General features: G+C 39.2%; 3 protein-coding genes across 5 annotated transcripts; all 3 read right to left on the bottom strand.

Annotated features, from left to right (window-relative positions):
- Positions 1-241: 241 nt before the first annotated feature.
- Positions 242-5034, bottom strand: LOC125243963 (apolipoprotein A-IV-like). 2 transcript variants are annotated; one of them, XM_048153847.1, is made up of 4 exons: positions 4912-5034; positions 4749-4805; positions 3434-3584; positions 242-1179 (listed from the first exon to the last, which is right to left on the bottom strand). In XM_048153847.1, exons 2-4 carry the CDS (start codon positions 4786-4788, stop codon positions 603-605), a joined length of 768 nt encoding a protein of 255 aa, XP_048009804.1. In that variant the 5' UTR covers positions 4789-4805; positions 4912-5034; the 3' UTR covers positions 242-602. The 2 variants fall into 2 exon arrangements, with proteins under 2 accessions (XP_048009804.1, XP_048009803.1); XM_048153846.1 differs by lacking the exons at positions 3434-3584; positions 4749-4805; positions 4912-5034 and adding exons at positions 1272-1422; positions 1530-1585; positions 1684-1778.
- Positions 5035-5701: 667 nt separating this feature from the next.
- Positions 5702-11020, bottom strand: LOC125243920 (apolipoprotein A-I-like). 2 transcript variants are annotated; one of them, XM_048153780.1, is made up of 4 exons: positions 10984-11020; positions 7001-7056; positions 6750-6900; positions 5702-6657 (listed from the first exon to the last, which is right to left on the bottom strand). In XM_048153780.1, exons 2-4 carry the CDS (start codon positions 7038-7040, stop codon positions 6081-6083), a joined length of 768 nt encoding a protein of 255 aa, XP_048009737.1. In that variant the 5' UTR covers positions 7041-7056; positions 10984-11020; the 3' UTR covers positions 5702-6080. The 2 variants fall into 2 exon arrangements, with proteins under 2 accessions (XP_048009737.1, XP_048009736.1); XM_048153779.1 differs by lacking the exon at positions 10984-11020 and adding an exon at positions 7155-7253.
- Positions 9562-11045, bottom strand: LOC125243921 (apolipoprotein A-I-like). Its single transcript, XM_048153781.1, has 4 exons — positions 10984-11045; positions 10824-10879; positions 10573-10723; positions 9562-10480 (listed from the first exon to the last, which is right to left on the bottom strand). The coding sequence occupies exons 2-4, from the start codon at positions 10861-10863 to the stop codon at positions 9904-9906; spliced, it is 768 nt and encodes a 255-aa protein (XP_048009738.1). The 5' UTR covers positions 10864-10879; positions 10984-11045; the 3' UTR covers positions 9562-9903.
- Positions 11046-18923: the final 7878 nt, after the last annotated feature.

The following is an 18923-nucleotide window of genomic DNA, read 5'->3' as shown; positions in this document are numbered from 1 at the left end:
TGTTTATGTCCCAAATGTCCTCTTTGTAACATTCTTTTTTGACCATAAAATAACCTAAATGGAACATCCCCCTAAAGTCATATAAGGAACCTTGAACTGCAGCACTTTCATTACCAAAAGAGGATGTTTTAGGAACGTCCCAAATGTGAAAAAAATGTGAATAGCATAAATGTGATATTTAGAATGACAGCTCAGCTATGCTGATCTATGCAACTGGACATAATATTCAGAAACGCGTCAATAAATGGCAGATGTTTTATTGTTGACAAATAAGACAAATGATGCACTTGGCATTTATAAATTTCCAAGAAACAACACATTTTCTGTCAGAGGTCATAAACTGAAATAAATACACAACAGAAAGAGAGCAAAATTTCTGCATCTGTATAGATGAATGGTTATGGTGTAAACAATAGGATTTTAGCCAAAAATCACCTTTCTTATATATTAGTGGTTTATCAACTGTAAGATATAACACCAAAAAGATGCCCAACAGTATGATGTAGGTGTTGGTTATGGAGATAAATGGGAATTTGGAGTCACAATGCTCATGGACGGAAAAACAGTTCTGTTAGTGACACAGGAAGAAGTCTTTGAAGCATCTAATTTCTCTTAATGAAGGATTCGTACAGGGAGGTGAGCTGGTCCTTCAGGTCCTGTGCGTAGGGGTCCAGCTTTTCCTTCAGGTCTTCAGCGTAGGGTGTGAGACTCTGCTGGACCATCTGGGCTCTCTCTCTAATCTGGGTCTGAAGATCCTCAGCCAGAGGGCTCACGGTCTTCTGGAACTCCTGCAGATGCTGGTCAACCTTCTCCTTGATTTCAGCAGTGTAGGGCTCCAGCTGAGCCTGCAGCTCCTTCACGCTCTGCTCCAGGTTTCCTCTCAGCTCCTCACTCTTCTGGAGCAGAGTGGCCTTCAGGGTCTCAGAATCCAGGGATTCTGCATATGGAGCCATGGCCGTCCTGAGCTCCTCCACTCTCTGCTGGATCTGGCTCTTGAGGTTGTCAGCATAGGGCTCCAGCTGGTCTCTCACAGTGATCAGGTCCTGGCTCAAACGCTCCCTCAACACTTCAGCTTCTTTGGTGATTTTGGTCATCAGCTCTTCAGCCAGAGGATCCATCTGTTTCTTGAGGGTGACGGCATATTCGCTGGCCATGTCGGCACTCTGGGTCAGTCTAGCACTGTTAAATGGAGAAGGATGTTTGAGGTTCATATCAGGGCATAAGAAATAGTCTAAATAACAGTGTCCTGCAGGTAAATATTCTTGACTTACTTGACTTCCTGTCCCAGTTGGGAAGACCTGATCATCTTGACGGTTTCCTCTGCAGTTTGTGTTGCCTTGGAAACATAGCTCCAGAATGCATCAGTCAGCTGCTCCAGCTGTGGCTTGGGCTCATCAGCATTGAAAAGGTTGGCCTGGCAACCTGTTGATAGAGCATTTCGGTTTGATCAAATGGTTTTGTTAATAGACAGTATAAATTTATCAAGCCTTAAAACATTTTCATATTGTAATTTTATCTGAATTCTTCACCTGTAAATACAGCAAGTGCAAGCACCACAAGAACCTTCATGGTGTTCAGTTTTAGTCTAGAAGTAAAAAACACTTTCAATGAATGTCTCTGTCTTTTACATAAATGTAAAAATTGTTGTATTTTGAATTTACTAAAAAGTTTGAAAGTTCTTACCTTTGTCAGAGTGTTTTAATTGACGCTGTCCTGTCTGAAGAACCAGTGTGAAGGTGGCTGGTTCACATCTGTATTTATATAGCATGGGGAAATGATTGCTGTAGTGGAAACCCAAAGTCCAGTGGGTAGTGCCTTGCTGTCACTACTCCACATCAACACCCTGACTGTACCTTCAACCACCACAGACTTTCAGATTCAGTGCAGATAATGATAACAGTGGAACTTTGTCTCTAAAAGCAGTAGTGAGTATTTTAATTAAGTTTTTATTTGGTCAAAATCAAAATACATATAAAATATTTTAGGTCTTAGCACTTAACATTACACAGATGTCATTAAAGGGAATTAAAATAGAATCCCCAACTGCCTAAAACAAAAAAGAAAAGTGTACATAAAAATATTTGGAAACATTAAATTAATAAAAATCATAAAGCCTAGAAAAGGAGTCATCCAGAATAATCTAATTATTTAAGGTCCATCTTAGGTACTTAAATCAGACAGAGCCCCAAGTTTGAACATTTGACCTAATAAATCAACAAATGATAAAAGACGTTCTGCATTCCCTGATAAGGTCTGACACGTCACTCAAAGCCTCTTGATTCTGTTTGCTGGCATTAAGCATTGTTACTCTTATTCTTTAGCTTTAAATCTAGGAGTTAACTGTATTAACATTTATAATAATTTGCCAGTAATTTGCCATTAAAGTAATACGTAGTTTCAATTGAAATAGACTGATGTTTAATTATTCAATAGCAATATTTGTCTGGTTGAACTACGGTAAGGTAATTCATCATTTTATCATATAATTCCTTTCACTAAAGCTGACAAAAGAAGTAGGCCTATACATATAATCTAATTTTAATCAGAGATGAGTGTTTCTCACCACTAGAGAGCACTTACCAGTGATGCTATATGGGTTATTTTACCATTTATCAACACATTTTGATTCTGGCCAAGGAGGCAAGGGAGATGTTGATTAAAATTAACTGTTTTTGATCAGTCACTTATTATACATATTATATTATAATACATAGATGTATTTTTTTAACATTTCTGCATGCTCATACAATTCAAGATGACCAATAGTCTAGTAAAAGACAGTGCAACAGTGCAAGCAAGGATTTATTAAACTGGGTTTTTCTGAATTTAGAGGGCTCAATTTATTTATTTTTTCTGAACAAGAAAAAAATGCTAGAAACATCACAATAATATATATTAAAAAAAAGAAATAAATAAAAAAAAAGAAAAAACAACAACTGTGGATTAAATCTGGGCCTGGAGGTCTTCAGTTGATGCAGCAAAAGATTTTTTCATCTCCTGCAGATTTTGGTGCACATTCTCCTTGAGTTCAGCGGTGTAGGGCTCCAGCTGAGCTTGCAGCTCCTTCACACTCTGCTCCAGGTTTCCTCTCAGCTCCTCACTCTTCTGGAGCAGAGTGGCCTTCAGGGTCTCAGAGTCCAGGGATTCTGCATATGGAGCCATGGCCATCCTGAGCTCCTCCACTCTCTGCTGGATCTGGCTCTTGAGGTTGTCAGCATAGGGCTCCAGTTTGTCTCTCATGGTGTTCAGGTCCTGGCCCAAACGCTCCCTCAACACTTCAGCCTCTTTGGTCATTTTGTTCATCAGATCTTCAGATGGAGGAGTCATTGTTAGTCTAGTGTGGTGATGCGGAGGGGAAAGGTTTAATTTATGTGTTGTAACAGAAAACATTTCTAATTGTGCTAAAACAATACTGCTGGTAATTATGACTTACTTGACTTCCTGTCCCAGCTGAGATGTACTTATCATCTGTGAAGGTTCATCAGTAGTTTGTACTGCTTGGGCAATATAGTTCCAGAATGCATGTATTAAGTGATCCAGATGTGGATTTGGCTTCTCTTCATTAGATAAGTTGGCTTGGCAACCTGTTGTGAGAATTGAACATATCAGATAATTCAAAAATTATTTAGCCATTTTTGAGGTTAAAAAAAAAAAAGATCACATTAATATAATATTTTATTTTATATTCTTGTAATTTAGCTTCTTCAAACAATGTGGAAAGAGGATGTTTTTCTTTACTGCCATACCAACTCCATTACAAAATAGTAATTTTAAATGTTCATTTTGTAAAGGAATTCATATAGGCATAATTTATATTTGCCTACAAAACTATTGTCAATCATGTACACACAAGCCTAGATCAAAAGTATTTTAAGATCACAAGAAAAAAAAAAAAAAAAAATCATGTATCCAAACTTTTGTCTGGTAGAACATGATGTATTATGTCTTATCCAGTAGGAAGGAACATTAATGTAAGTTAAAGGGATAGTTCACCCAAAAATGAAAATTAAATAAAAGGCGATCTTTCGCTGGGATGTGTTATTTTTGAAATAATGCCGAGTGCTCATTGCCGCTGTTATCAGTGGCGCAACAATGTTCTCTTGGCACTCGTGCACACTGTGTAGTCTTCACACGGACGAGTGCTTCCATCTATCAGAGAGTCTCTATTTGTTCCGGTGAAATCACAAAACAAAATGCACATAAACATGTCCCTGGTCATCATATACAATCACCGTTGAACATCTTTGGTTTTAATGAGAAGAAAAAAAAAATGACACGAGGGCGGATTAGAACCCAGAACCTCTGGCATGCTGAACAAAAATTCTACCACTAGGCCATCTAGACTAGCTATCATTAAATGCGGATCCATGTATTTATTGACTAATGTAAATACTCTCGAGACTAACAATATATTGTATTATAGTAGATGTAAGGATGAAACTATTATATTAAACATGATGTCTATGTCAACAAAGTTACGCCACTGCTTCCAAATATCTTTCTTTGTGTGCAGCAGAACAAAGAAATTTATAAAGATTTGGAACAGCTTGAGGGGGAGTAAATGATGACAGAATTTTCATTTTTGGGTGAACTATCCCTTTAACATGTATAATAATTTAATATCCTGTTTGAAATTTGGAACCCTGTTTTTCTTTCTTTCTTTCTTTCTTTCTTTCTTTCTTTCTTTCTTTCTTTCTTTCTTTCTTTCTTTTTTTAAAGTAATTTATATCAATAGTTATATATCTAACCTGTAAAAACAGCCAATGCAAGAATCACAAGAGCCTTCATAGTTTTCAGTGCTTAGCCTGTAAAATAACAACACATTTTGTTAATTTAAACAATTTAATATAATGTAGAATATTTTACATAAAACATATTTTAATCTGGTATTTAGTAAATTCATCTTCTTACCTTTGTCAGTATGATGTCCAGTGTGAATAGCAAATGCGGTGATGGTTGTTTTATATCTGTATTTAAATACCATAAGGAATATATTTTAATCTCCAGTGGATGTTTTTATCTAGTTATGTTGTGACTACAGACCCTATGTGACAAGATGTGCAGTTCTGGACGTCATTTGAAAGGAACAGGCCCATGAGTTACTGTGTACACTGTATGAGTCAGCACTGATAATGAAGTTGGGACATTAACATAATGTATGATCTGTCATTAGTACAACCAAAAGTGACGGGAAGTGGTCCATATTTGGAAAGTTCTCAACTTTATCTAATCTTTATTATGCGTTACAAGAAATCATTTGAGATGACCTTTATCATTTCTGCATGTCCTTTGTCAGAGTTGGTTTATTTAAATAATCCTTTTGACACTCATACAGACTTTTAGAAATATTGTTTAAATCTGTCTGTTATGTATGTATATGTGTTTGTCTCTCTCTCTCTCTCTCTCTCTCTCTCTTTCTATATATATATATATATATATATATATATATAGAGAGAGAGAGAGAGAGAGAGAGAGAGAGAGAGAGAGAGAGAGAGATTTGAACCTTTCAAACCAGACTGTGAAAAAAATTATAATTTGTCTGGTGATTTTATTAAAAAGTATGCAAGCTTTATGCATTTTCAGAGGGCTACTTAATTAGATTTTTAAAAAAAAAATGTGAATAGCATAAATGTAATATTTAGAACGACAGCTCAGCTATGCTGATCTACGCAACTGGACATAGTATTCAGAAACATGTTAATAAATGGCAGGTGTTTTATTGTTGATAAATAAGACAAATGATACACGTAGCATTTATAAATTTCCAAGAAACAACACATTTTCTGTCAGAGGTCATAAACTGAAATAAATACACAACAGAAAGAGAACAAAATTTCTCCACATTTTGTATAGATGGTTATGGTGTAAACAACAGGATTTTAGTCAAAAATCACCTTTCCTGTATATTAGTGTTTGGTCTATCAATTGTAAGATATAACACCAAAAAGATCGTGTCTTGTTGATTCCCAATAGTGTGATGTAGGTCATGGTTATGGGAGATAAATGGGAATTTGGAGTCACAATGCTCATGGAAGGAAAAACAGTTCTGTTAGTGACACAGGAAGAAGTCTTTGAAGCATCTAATTTCTCTTGATGAAGGATTCGTACAGGGAGGTGAGCTGGTCCTTCAGGTCCTGTGCGTAGGGGTCCAGCTTTTCCTTTAGGTCTTCAGCGTAGGGTGTGAGACTCTGCTGGACCATCTGGGCTCTCTCTCTAATCTGGGTCTGAAGATCTTCAGCCAGAGGGCTCACGGTCTTCTGGAACTCCTGCAGATGCTGGTCAACCTTCTCCTTGATTTCAGCAGTGTAGGGCTCCAGCTGAGCCTGCAGCTCCTTCACGCTCTGCTCCAGGTTTCCTCTCAGCTCCTCACTCTTCTGGAGCAGAGTGGCCTTCAGGGTCTCAGAATCCAGGGATTCTGCATATGGAGCCATGGCCGTCCTGAGCTCCTCCACTCTCTGCTGGATCTGGCTCTTGAGGTTGTCAGCATAGGGCTCCAGCTGGTCTCTCACAGTGATCAGGTCCTGGCTCAAACGCTCCCTCAACACTTCAGTTTCCTTGGTGATTTTGGTCATCAGCTCTTCAGCCAAAGGATCCATCTGTTTCTTGAGAGTGACGGCATATTCGCTGGCCATGTCGGCACTCTGGGTCAGTCTAGCACTGTTAAATGGAGAAGGATGTTTGAGGTTCATATCAGGACATAAGAAATAGTCTAAATAACAGTGTCCTGCAGGTAAATATTCTTGACTTACTTGACTTCCTGTCCCAGTTGGGAAGACCTGATCATCTTGACGGTTTCCTCTGCAGTTTGTGTTGCCTTGGAAACATAGCTCCAGAATGCATCAGTCAGCTGCTCCAGCTGTGGCTTGGGCTCATCAGCATTGAAAAGGTTGGCCTGGCAACCTGTTGATGGAGCATTTCAGTTTGATCAATTGGTTTTGTTAATAAACTTTGTAAATTTATCAAGCCTTTTTCATATTGTCATTTTCTCTGAATTCCTCACCTGTAAATACAGCAAGTGCAAGCACCACAAGAACCTTCATGGTGTTCAGTTTTAGTCTAGAAGTAAAAAACACTTTCAATGAATGTCTCTGTCTTTTACATAAATGTAAAAAGTGTTGTATTTTGAATTCACTAAAAAGTGAGAAATTTCTTACCTTTGTCAGTGTGTTTTAATTGACGCTGTCCTGTCTGAAGAACCAGTGTGAAGGTGGCTGGTTCACATCTGTATTTATATAGCATGGGGAAATGATTGCTGTAGTGGAAACCCAAAGTCCAGTGGGTAGTGCCTTGCTGTCACTACTCCACATCAACACTCTGACTGTACCTTCAACCACCACAGACTTTCAGATTCAGTGCAGATAATGATAACAGTGGAACTTTGTCTCTAAAAGCAGTAGTGAATATTTTAAGTTTTAATTTGGTCCTAATCAAAATGCATATAAAATATTTTAGGGCTTTGCACTTAACATTACACAGATGTCATTAAAGGGAATTAAAATAGAATCCCCAACTGCCTAAATCAAAAAAGAAAAGTGTACGTAAAAATATTTGGAAACATTAAATTAATAAAAAATCATGTACGCCTAGAAAAGGAGTCATCCAGAATAATCTAATTATTTAAGGTCCATCTTAGGTACTTAAATCAGACAGAGCCCCAAGTTTGAACATTTGACCTAATAAAACAACAAATGATAAAAGACGTTCTGCATTCCCTGATAAGGTCTGACACGTCACTCAAAGCCTCTTGATTCTGTTTGCTGGCATTAAGCATTGTTACTCTTGTTCTTTAGCTTTAAATATAGTAGTTAACTGTATTAACATTTATTCGGTTGTTTAGTCTGACGTCACGCGGCAGCGCTTCCAAGTCCAAACGCTCTATCTCATACCACAAGAAAACAACAAACGGTGCTAATATACACACACAATGCTACCAAAAATATTATAATCATAACCTTTATCTCCATACCAAAATCCCAGATGGCCAGACAGTGATTCATCTTTTATAAATCGCTGAAATATTAATATCTGTAATGCTGTGACCATGGAGACTGTTGTGTAGACTGTAAGTATTTTAAATGTTTAACTTTAAAATGTTAAATGTTTATTATGAATAAATAGCACTCATAAACGGACATCGAGATGGCATTCACAAATGAAACGAGTCGAGGCTTGGACCCGGAAATGGCGTTCCTTATGTCACGACGTAACAAGCGGATAATAATTTGCCATTAATTAATACGTAAATAGTTTAAAAGGAAATAGACTCCATTCCACATAAACTGATTGCAAGTATCCCATGATCCCGACCCCGGGTCTGAAAGAACAGAAAGATGTTTAATTATTCAATAACAACATTTCTGTGGTTAAACTACAGTAAGGTATTTCATCATTTTATAATATAATTCCTTTCACCAAAGTTTACAATAGTAGTAGGCCTATACATATAATCTAATTATAATCAGGAAAAAAACTGTTTCTCACCACTAGAGAGCACTGCCACTACTAGTGAAGCTATATAGGTTATTTTACCATTTATCAATAAATTTTGATTCTGGTCAAGGAGGAGGCAAGCGAAATGTGATTTAAAATTAACTGTCGTGTTTAATCAGTCTCTTATTATACATATTATATTATAATACATAAATGTGTTTTATTTTAATATTTCTGCATGCTCATACAGTGCAAGATGACCACAATCATCCACAAAACATAGTCTAGCATAAGACAGTGCAAGCAAGGATTTATTAAACTCATGGGTTTTTCTGAATTGGACATATAGCAATCTTCTACATATCAGTGACAAATAACAATATATGGCATATGTTTTATTGTTGCAATAACAATAAAAAATGCTAGAAACATCACAATATAATATAGAAATATGAAACTCCAAAAAAAAAAAAGTGACTGGAAGAGGTCCATTTTTGTGGACAGTTCTGAACCTTATCTACTGTAATCTATATTATGTGTTATCCTTTATCATTTATGCATGTCCTTTGTCGGAGTTGGTTTATTTAAATAATCCTTTTGACACTCATACAGACTTTTAGAAATATTGTTTAAATCACACATACACACATTTTATGTAATTATGTTTATGTATAATTGTTTATATCTATGTTTATGTATAATTTTATGTATGTGTTATATATATATATATAATATGTGTGTGTGTGTGTGTGTGTGTGTGTGTGTGTGTGTGTGTGTGTGTGTGTGTGTGTGTGTGTGTGTGTGTGTGTGTGTGTCAAATGCCACAATTGAACCTTTCAAACAGTAACTGTTGTATATAAAAAACACTTCTCATGAGTTGGTAACAAGACCTTATTCTTTTATAGAAATAACACCTATTTTGTCTGGTGATTTTATTAAAAAGTATGCAAGCCTTATGCATTTTTAGAGGGCTACTTAAACTTAATTAGATTAAAAAAAAAAAAAAAAAAACGTATGAATAGCATAAATGTAATATTTAGAATGACAGCTCAGGTATGCTGATCTACTCAACTGGATATAATATTCAGAAACATTTTGTTAATAAATCACAGGTTTTATTGTTGATAAATAAGACAAATCATACACTTGGCATTTATAAATTTCAAAGAAACAACACATTTTCTGTCAAAGAGTTGATAAACTGAAATAAATACACAACAGACAGAGAGCAAAATTTCTGTATAAATGAATGGTTATGGTGTAAACAACAGGATTTTAGCACAAAAAAAAAATCACCTTTCCTGTATGTTAGTGTTTGGTCTATCAACTGTAAGATATAACACCAAAAAGATCTTGTTTATTCCCAATAGCGTGATGTAGGTCATGGTTATGGGAGATAAATGGGAATTTGGAAGGAAAGGAAAATGGAAGGAAAAACAGTTCTATTAATAAAAGAAGAAGTCTTTGAAGCATCTAATTTCTCTTGATGAAGGATTCGTACAGGGAGGTGAGCTGGTCCTTCAGGTCCTGTGCGTAGGGGTCCAGCTTTTCCTTCAGGTCTTCAGTGTAGGGTGTGAGACTCTGCTGGACCATCTGGGCTCTCTCTCTAATCTGGGTCTGAAGATCCTCAGCCAGAGGGCTCACGGTCTTCTGGAACTCCTGCAGACGCTGGTCAACCTTCTCCTTGATTTCAGCAGTGTAGGGCTCCAGCTGAGCCTGCAGCTCCTTCACACTCTGCTCCAGGTTTCCTCTCAGCTCCTCACTCTTCTGGAGCAGAGTGGCCTTCAGGATCTCAGAATCCAGGGATTCTGCATATGGAGCCATAGCCGTCCTGAGCTCCTCCACTCTCTGCTGGATCTGGCTCTTGAGGTTGTCAGCATAGGGCTCCAGCTGGTCTCTCACAGTGATCAGGTCCTGGCCCAAACGCTCCCTCAACACTTCAGCTTCCTTGGTGATTTTGGTCATCAGCTCTTCAGCCAGAGGATCCATCTGTTTCTTGAGAGTGACGGCATATTCGCTGGCCATGTCGGCACTCTGGGTCAGTCTAGCACTGTTAAATGGAGAATGATGTTTGAGTTTCATATCAGGGCATAAGAAATAGTCTAAATAACAGTGTCCTGCAGGTAAATATTCTTGACTTACTTGACTTCCTCTCCCAGTTGGGAAGACCTGATCATCTTGACGGTTTCCTCTGCGGTTTGTGTTGCCTTGGAAACATAGCTCCAGAATGCATCGGTCAGCTGCTCCAGCTGTGGTTTGGGCTCATCAGCATTGAATAGGTTGGCCTGGCAACCTGTTGATGGAGCATTTCAGTTTAATCAAATGGTTTTGTTAATAAACTTTGTAAATTTATCAAGCCTTTTTCATATTGTAATTTTCTCTGAATTCCTCACCTGTAAATAGAGCAAGTGCAAGCACCACAAGAACCTTCATGGTGTTCAGTTTTAGTCTAGAAGTAAAAAACACTTTCTATGAATGTCTCTGTCTTTTATATAAATGTAAAAAAAATGCTGTATTTTGAATTTACTAAAAAGTTCACTCAAAAGTTCTTACCTTTGTCAGAGTGTTTTAATTAACGCTGTCCTGCCTGAAGAACCAGTGTGAAGGTGGCTGGTTCACATCTGTAATTATATAGCCTACCATGTGGAGGTGATTGCCTTAGTGGAAACCCAAAGTCCAGTGGGTAGTGCCTTGCTGTCACTACTCCACATCAACACCCTGACTGTACCTTCAACCACCACAGACTTTCAGATTCAGTGCAGATAATGATAACATTATCTTTAAAAACAGTAATTAATTTTTTTATTACATTTTTATTGGGTCAAAATATATATATATTTTTTTTCCTTAGCACCTCAACACAAATGTCATTAAAGGGAAGTTAAAATTCCCAGCTGCCAAAGCAAACAAGAAAAGTATACATAAAAATATATGGAAACATTAATTTAGTAAAAATCTCAAAGCCTAATAGGAGTCATCCAGAATAATCTAATTATTTAAGGTCCATCTTAGGTACTTAATCAGACAGAACCCCAAGTTTGAACATTTGACCTAATAAAACAATAAATGATAAAAGACGTTCTGCATTCCCTGATAAGGTCTGACACGTCACTCAAAGCTTCTTGATTCCGTCTGCTGGCATTTTTCTCGTCTTTTAGCTTTGAATCTAGGAATTAGCTTCATTAACAATTATAATAATTTGACATTTGTTAAGTAATACATAAACAGTTTTAAAGGAAATAGACTCCACTCCACATAAACGGATTCTATAAGCATCCCATGGAATTGTCATGATCTCAACCCCAGGTCTGAAAGAACAGATAGATGTTTAATTATTCAATAACCATATTTGTTTGGTTAAACTACGGTAAGGTAATTAGTCATTTTATCATACAATACCTTTCACAAAAGTTAACATAAGAAGTAGGCCTACATATAATCTAATTTGAATCAGAGATTAGTGGACAAAAATGCATTTCACACCACTAGAGAGCACTGCCACTACTAGTGATGCTGTGATGGGGTTAGTTAGTGATACTAGTGATGGGATTTGTTAAACATTTATCAACAAACTGTTTGTTTGTTTTGTTTGTTTGTTTGTTTTTTAAATAAATGCTTACATTAATAACAGAAGCAAAACATTTATCATGTGATATGAGTACACCAGTAATTATTAAAAATCAAGCCTGAAGTGAAAAATCAATTTGAAATGAAACTGCTGTAGAACAATATTGATGGAGTCAAAATTATTGAAGGATCACAAAAAAACTAGCTCATAAAATGCCACTGGTCCAAGAAGGCAAGGGAGGCCAAGCCTCTTCAAATATGTGATGTGATAAAATGAACTGTTTTTAATCAGTCACTATACATATTATAATACATATGAAGCAGTGCCGATGCCACGTGACTGTATCAAAGTACTGCAAAAGCGATTCGAGAGCAGTCAGCTGATCAGCCAGCGCAGCTTCTCCAGAGTGGCTGCACGAGCTCTGATGAGGACACAGCTGTATTACGATTAGCCGGATTTACTGCATGGCAACAATCACATGTATTTTGTGTTTATTCTGAAACCTTCAGTTCCACTAATGCTCTCAAATCTGTGTTTTTATAACAGTAAAAGTTATTTTCGTGTAGTCACGATGCTATATTGTGTCATGTTTATCAAAATAAAACTGATAAAATTTAAGGCCCCACTTCTTTGGTATTTAAATAGTATATTTGTCACGGAGTCACAACCACCACAAACAGCAATCAACCCATCATCACCAGATCCGCCCAGGATAATGGTAGTCTGCGCCACATCACCCCCTGGGTGGTTTCTGCCGCGACCACGTAACACTATCTTGGTCACAAGCCACTTCCACTATTTATATTACTCAACTCCTGTAAAAGGTTTACCTTTATAGATTCAGGAGGAGTCAGGTAGGCATATAATATTTTCTTCTTAGATTATATTATCTCAGGGTCTACTTCTGATCACTACCGTACCTCCTAGGCCTAAGGTTCAGATATCAACCAAGCCTACCTGGGTGGGGTGGGTTAGCCTTCCGTTCAGTGCACCACAGCTGGCTCTTCGCCCTCAGAGGACAGCTATGCCTGCTAATGCACTCCCACGGCCCACTCTGTTGCGTCTGGTTGGCAACCTTGACTGACTTTGTAATGTCCGTCGGGATATCTTTATAAAAATCTATCTTTTTCAGACAGTCAACTTCTGATACCCCAAATGGATTCTCACTCTACAACAATAAACAGACTGAGACAATACTGTCAGAGTTTGAGGGCAGTCCTCATTCTCATTTTATTATTTCTTGCAACAGCAAAAGCTAAATACACCACTCTATGCCAGCTAAGCTGGAAGTTCCATGGGCCAGATAAATAATTACATTTTAAAGCTTACCCTCTTCTCTATTCAGTATATGTTTTCTCTAAGAAAATCAGGTGTCTTCTTTGATTTTCTGAGGGTTGTGGTCTGGCGTTGGCTTCCGCTTGCTGCTTGCTTGTATGCTCTTTCTTTCTTCAGCAAAACTACACAACTACTACTACTAGTCCTACTACCACTACACAGAGAGCTATAAAGGCCCCTGTACTTATATTCTCTTTTGACGCACTTTATCTTTTCATTTACGCACATGTGGTTTCTACTTGCGTCAATTGCTAGGTTACTTGTCTATCACCTTTTTTCACTTGCGTCAATGCATTTTCTATTAGCGTCAATAGCTTAAGCAATACACACATTTCTTTATTATACATTTTTATCAGATTTCTACCTTGCTAGACATTTATTTCCTAACTGTCTTCATTCTTATCAGTTACACACAGCAATGCTTCTATCCCCCAGAACCCATGTTCACTTACACACATAATGCAACATTTGTCATCTTTACAGGATGTGTTATACACTTCACTCAAGCCCACAGCATATGTTTTTGTATGTCTCATCTATGAAAACTTCATAGACCCCAGAGATTCTCCAAGTTCAGCAATTTTCTGCTTTTTATTATATCTTTAATAAATTTAAATCTTTATCAAATTGTTTAAAGGTGCCCTAGATTATGTTTTTAAAAGATGTAATATAAGTCTAAGGTGTCCCCTGAATGTGTCTGTGAAGTTTCAGCACAAAATACCCCATAGATTTTTTTTTTATTAATTTTTTTAACTGCCTATTTTGGGGCATCATTATAAACGCGCCGATTTTATGCTGCGGCCCCTTTAAATCCCGTGCTCTCCGCCCACAGAGCTCATGCTTGCCTTAAACAGTGCCTTAACAAAGTTCACACAGCTAATATAACCCTCAAAATGGATCTTTACAAAGTGTTTGTCATGCATGCGGCATGCATGCGTTGGATTATGTGAGTATTGTATACTGTTATATTGTTTACTTCTGATTTTGAATGAGTTTGATAGTGCTCCGTGGCTAACGGCTAATGCTACACCGTTGGAGAAATTTATAAAGAATGAAGTTGTGTTTATGCATTATACAGACTGCAAGTGTTTAAAAATGAAAATAGCGACGGCTCTCTTGTCTCCGTGAATACAGTAATAACCGATGGTAACTTTAACCACATTTAACAGTACATTAGCAACATGCTAACGAAACATTTAGAAAGACAGTTTACAAATATCACTAAAAATATCATGTTATCATGGATCATGTTGGTTATTATTGCTCCATCTGCCATTTTTCACTATTGTTTTTGCTTGCTTACCTAGTCTGATGATTTGGTTGTGCACATCCAGACGTTAATACTGGCCGCCCTTGTCTAATGCCTTTTATAATGTTGGAAACGTGGGCTGGCATATGCAAATATTGGGGGCGTACACCCCGACTGTTACGTAACAGTCAGTGTTATGTTGAGATTCGCCTGTTCTTCGGAGGTCTTTTAAACAAATGAGATTTATATAAGAAGGAGGAAACAATGGAGTTTGAGACTCACTGTATGTCATTTCCATGTACTGAACTCTTGTTATTTAACTATGTCAAGATAAATTAAATTTTTCATTCGAGGGCACCTTTAAAAGAGAACACTCCATTTCTCTTGACAAGTCCTTGTATCAACAAGACCAGACCGTGAACTGAGGTGAGTGCTTTGCTTAAGTATCTGGTGGTGATTGGGTGATGATGAGCATCAGGTGCAGGTGAATACTGAGTGGTGGAGTGAGTGCAGGTGTGGGCCAGGGAGGATCATGGGAAATGGAGTCCAGAACAGATGGTAACTGCAACAGTACCTCCCCCTCCCGGAAGGCGCGTCCACGTGCCGTAGATGGAACAACCTGGTGGGTTGTGGGCGATCTGGAGACCTACTAGCAGGTGAGGTTGGAGGTGCAGACTGGTACGGAGGTCCCCCGGGACATATATGCTCGCAACCCTCCCTCCCCATTTCAAGCATGAACATATTACTGTGCACCTTCTGGTTGTCATCTTCTTTTGTTTCAGATCACTAAGGCTTTCAAGTCCTGGTTGGCATGGACCTCACTGCTGAGAGACACTCATCCTCATAACCAAGCTACAGTATAGACGTCCCACTGCCATATCTACACGATTACCATGTTCGCTTTTAAAGACATTACTAAGTGTCTTAATTGTCTATGTATTTCCAAGCTGATGGTTCTGGGGGGTTAATGTTAAAGCTCTTGTATGTTCAATTAATTTTGGAGCAAGAACCCCCATAAGGAACCATACCGCCAAAGATAATTGTGTTCAATAAACTCAAGTAACTTGCCAAAGTGGTCCTGTCTGAAATCATGTTTTATGGGGTCTCAGAAACACTGAACAGAACATAAGGGTTAAACAGCTCACCCAAAATATTTTTTAACTACTCGCGTCAGTTATGATCACATCATTGTATATTTTATATTATTGATCAGTATGTGAAACCAGGTTACATTTAAATGACACAAGTGGTGGTCTCATTGTCACAAATTAATTTAAATGAGATTACATCAGATTAGATAGAACTAATTCAAATCAAGAGCAATTCCGTATGTCACGGACTTCCGAAGCTTTGGTCACGTGCTTTTTCAAACCGTAGATCTGCTCCGCGGTGATATAGATATGGTGGAGAAAACAAGTCTGACCACCAGATGTCACTAATGCGCATGTGTTAAAAGCTTCGAGTAATGAACCGTTTTTCAGCACAATTTGATGAAAGCCTCAAATGCTTCAGAAAGCTTCGATTTCCCATCACTAGTGAGTGCTGTGCTTAAGTATCTGGTGGTGATTGGGTGATGATGAGGATCAGGTGCAGGTGAATACTGAGTGGTGGAGTGAGTGCAGGTGTGGGCCAGGGAGTGGGAAATGGAGTTCAGAACAGATGGGAACTGCAACAGTGTGTCTGGTCTCGTTGTTAACTTGTACGGACCCCTTACCTGCTACTTACCTGTGTACTTACCTGTGTACTTACCTGATCCTCCGTGTCCTGTCTTCAGACATCCATCTTCTGTCTTTAGATCCAAGTCTGCTGTGTTCCCATTCACCTCTACCAGTGTGCACCTGCAAGGACATTTCAGTGAATTGCCAGCTAAGTTACCAGTTGATATTCATATGCAACTAAACTCACCGTTTGCTGAATCCAGTTCCAGTGTTTCATACAGACCTGTTGAATAAACTGTTTATACTCTACTTACCTGTCTGCACTCTTCTGTGACAATATTCTTATGTGGAACTTTATTCTTGTACAAACAGTTGCTGTAAGCAGTACATAAAGTATTGAATGAAAAATGTCCCTGAAACATCTGTGTATTTGACAAATATTGCATTTATTTCACTTAAACTGTGATAAATATTCAAATGCAGTGCGAGAAAACGCAGTAAGCAGAAAGTGTCCAAGTGTCTCCCCAACTGCATGCAGCAACTGCAGCCATTGTCAAACACACCTATAGTCTAGCATAATCAATATTGCAATCAAGGAATTATTAAACTCGTGGGTTTTTCTGAATTGGACATACAGTATAGCAATCTACGACATATCAGTGACAAATAATAATATATGGCAGAAAAAAATGCTAGAAATGTCACAATATAATATAGAAATATGAAAAGATTTGAGTACCTCAAATGAGGTGGAGTCCTCTCTGCTATGCCCTGATCTAGTTCCTCCTTCCAGGGGAGGACTACTTCAGCGAATAACCAGGGCCTGGCTAGCGCTCCCCAGACCATTTTGCTGGCTCATTCAGACAATCAGACTCGGCTATGTGAATAATTTCGACCGATGTCCCCCCCAGGCTCGATATCTTGGCCTGCAGGCAGAGATTGTAGTCCTACTGGTGAAGAATGTGATACAGCCGATGTTGAAGACACGGTTTTACAAACCATACTTCTTTGTACCCAAGAAAGGGTTGCAGTCAATCTTGGACCGGCGCATTTTGAATTGGGCCCTTCATATGCTCCTATTCAAAATGTTGACGCAGGGACGGGTTTTTGAATGCATTCAACCCCAAGACTGGTTTGCAGAGATCAACCTGAAGACCGATTCTATGCTTTGCGTTCGAGGGATGAGCATATCAGTACAAAGTCCTCCTCTTCAGACTTTCCCTGTCGCCTCTTGTCTTCACAAAAGTCATGGAGGCAGCCCTTGTTCTTATGAGGGAACACAATGTTCGCATTCTCGATGACTGGCTTTCACTGGCACACTTGCGGTTGTGAATACAGGCCCACTCGTGGTGCGAATACAGGGACCTGGTGCTCCAACACCTCAGCCATCTGGGGCTTCGGATCAACTGGTAAAAGAGCAAACTCACCCTGTGCAGAGGACCTTTTTTCTCAGTATGGAGTTGGACTCTGTCAACCTGACAACATGTCGGCTGGGGGGCCTTGTGCACTGGGCATGCAGCATCTGGCTCCTGGACAGACCTCGACTGCATTGATACATCAGTTGCATTGAGATGCTAGCTGTATGGCTTGCTCTGCACCGCTTCAAACCGCTGCTGCATGAAGTTGTGTACATTCACCATCAAGGTGGTCTATGCTCCCGTCACATATCGTAACTCGCCTGCCATCTCCTTCTTTGGAGTCAGAAGCATCTGAGGTTGCTTTGTGCCATTCACATCCTGGGCGAGCTTAATCACGCATTCGGTGAGCTCTCACAACAGCCTGTACTCCTGGGGGATTCCACCCTGAGACGATCCAGCTGATTTGGAGATGCTTTTGGGAAGCACAGGTAGATCTGTTTGCCTCTCCGGGACACGTCCCACTGCCAGTTGTTTTATTACCTGACCAATAGGACCCTCGGCATAGATGCACAGGCACACAGCTGGCTTCGGGACCTACGCATATATGCGTTTCCCATAATGAGCCTTCTCGTACAGACACTGTGCAAAGTCAGGGAGGACAAGGAGCAGGTCTTGCTAGTTGAGCCCTACTGGCCCAAACGGACCTGGTTCCCAGAACTAATGCTGCCCACGACAATGGCGCATTCCTCTGAGGAAGAATCTGCTTTCTCAGAGATTAGGCACCCTATGGCACCCGCGTCCAGACCTTTGGACCCTCCACGTGTGGTCTCTGGATGAGACATGGAGGACTTGGGTGATCTACCTCCGTGGTGGTAGACACCATCACTTCAGCGAGAGCAACCTCTACAAGGCCTCTACCTGTGAAGGCTGTCTCCCTCCACCCTGAAAGGTGTATGTTGCCACATCTTGCATTTATACCTGGACCATACACAGAGCTTTAGGACTTCAGACCAGCTTTTCGTCTGCTATAGGGACAGCAGAAGGGAAAGGCTGTCTCCAAGCAAAGGTTTGCCCACTGAATGGTGGATGCCATAGTCTTGGCTTACCAAGCTCAAGATCAGCAGTGCCCCCTGGGGGTGAGGGCTCACTCTACGAGGAGTGTAGCATCCTCCTGGGCGTTGGCGCATGGCGCCTCAATAGCAGACATTTGTAGAGCTGTGGGCTGGGCAACACCTAACATGTTTGTGAGAATTTACAAGATGTGGTGGAGCGTCAGACGCTAGGTCTAGCACTTGTGTGTGTGCCCAAGGTCAGCCCATGAGTTG

This window comes from Megalobrama amblycephala, linkage group LG13 (genome assembly GCF_018812025.1).
Source record: "Megalobrama amblycephala isolate DHTTF-2021 linkage group LG13, ASM1881202v1, whole genome shotgun sequence".
Lineage (NCBI taxonomy): Eukaryota > Metazoa > Chordata > Actinopteri > Cypriniformes > Xenocyprididae > Megalobrama > Megalobrama amblycephala.
This window is presented reverse-complemented; position numbering and strand designations above follow the sequence as displayed.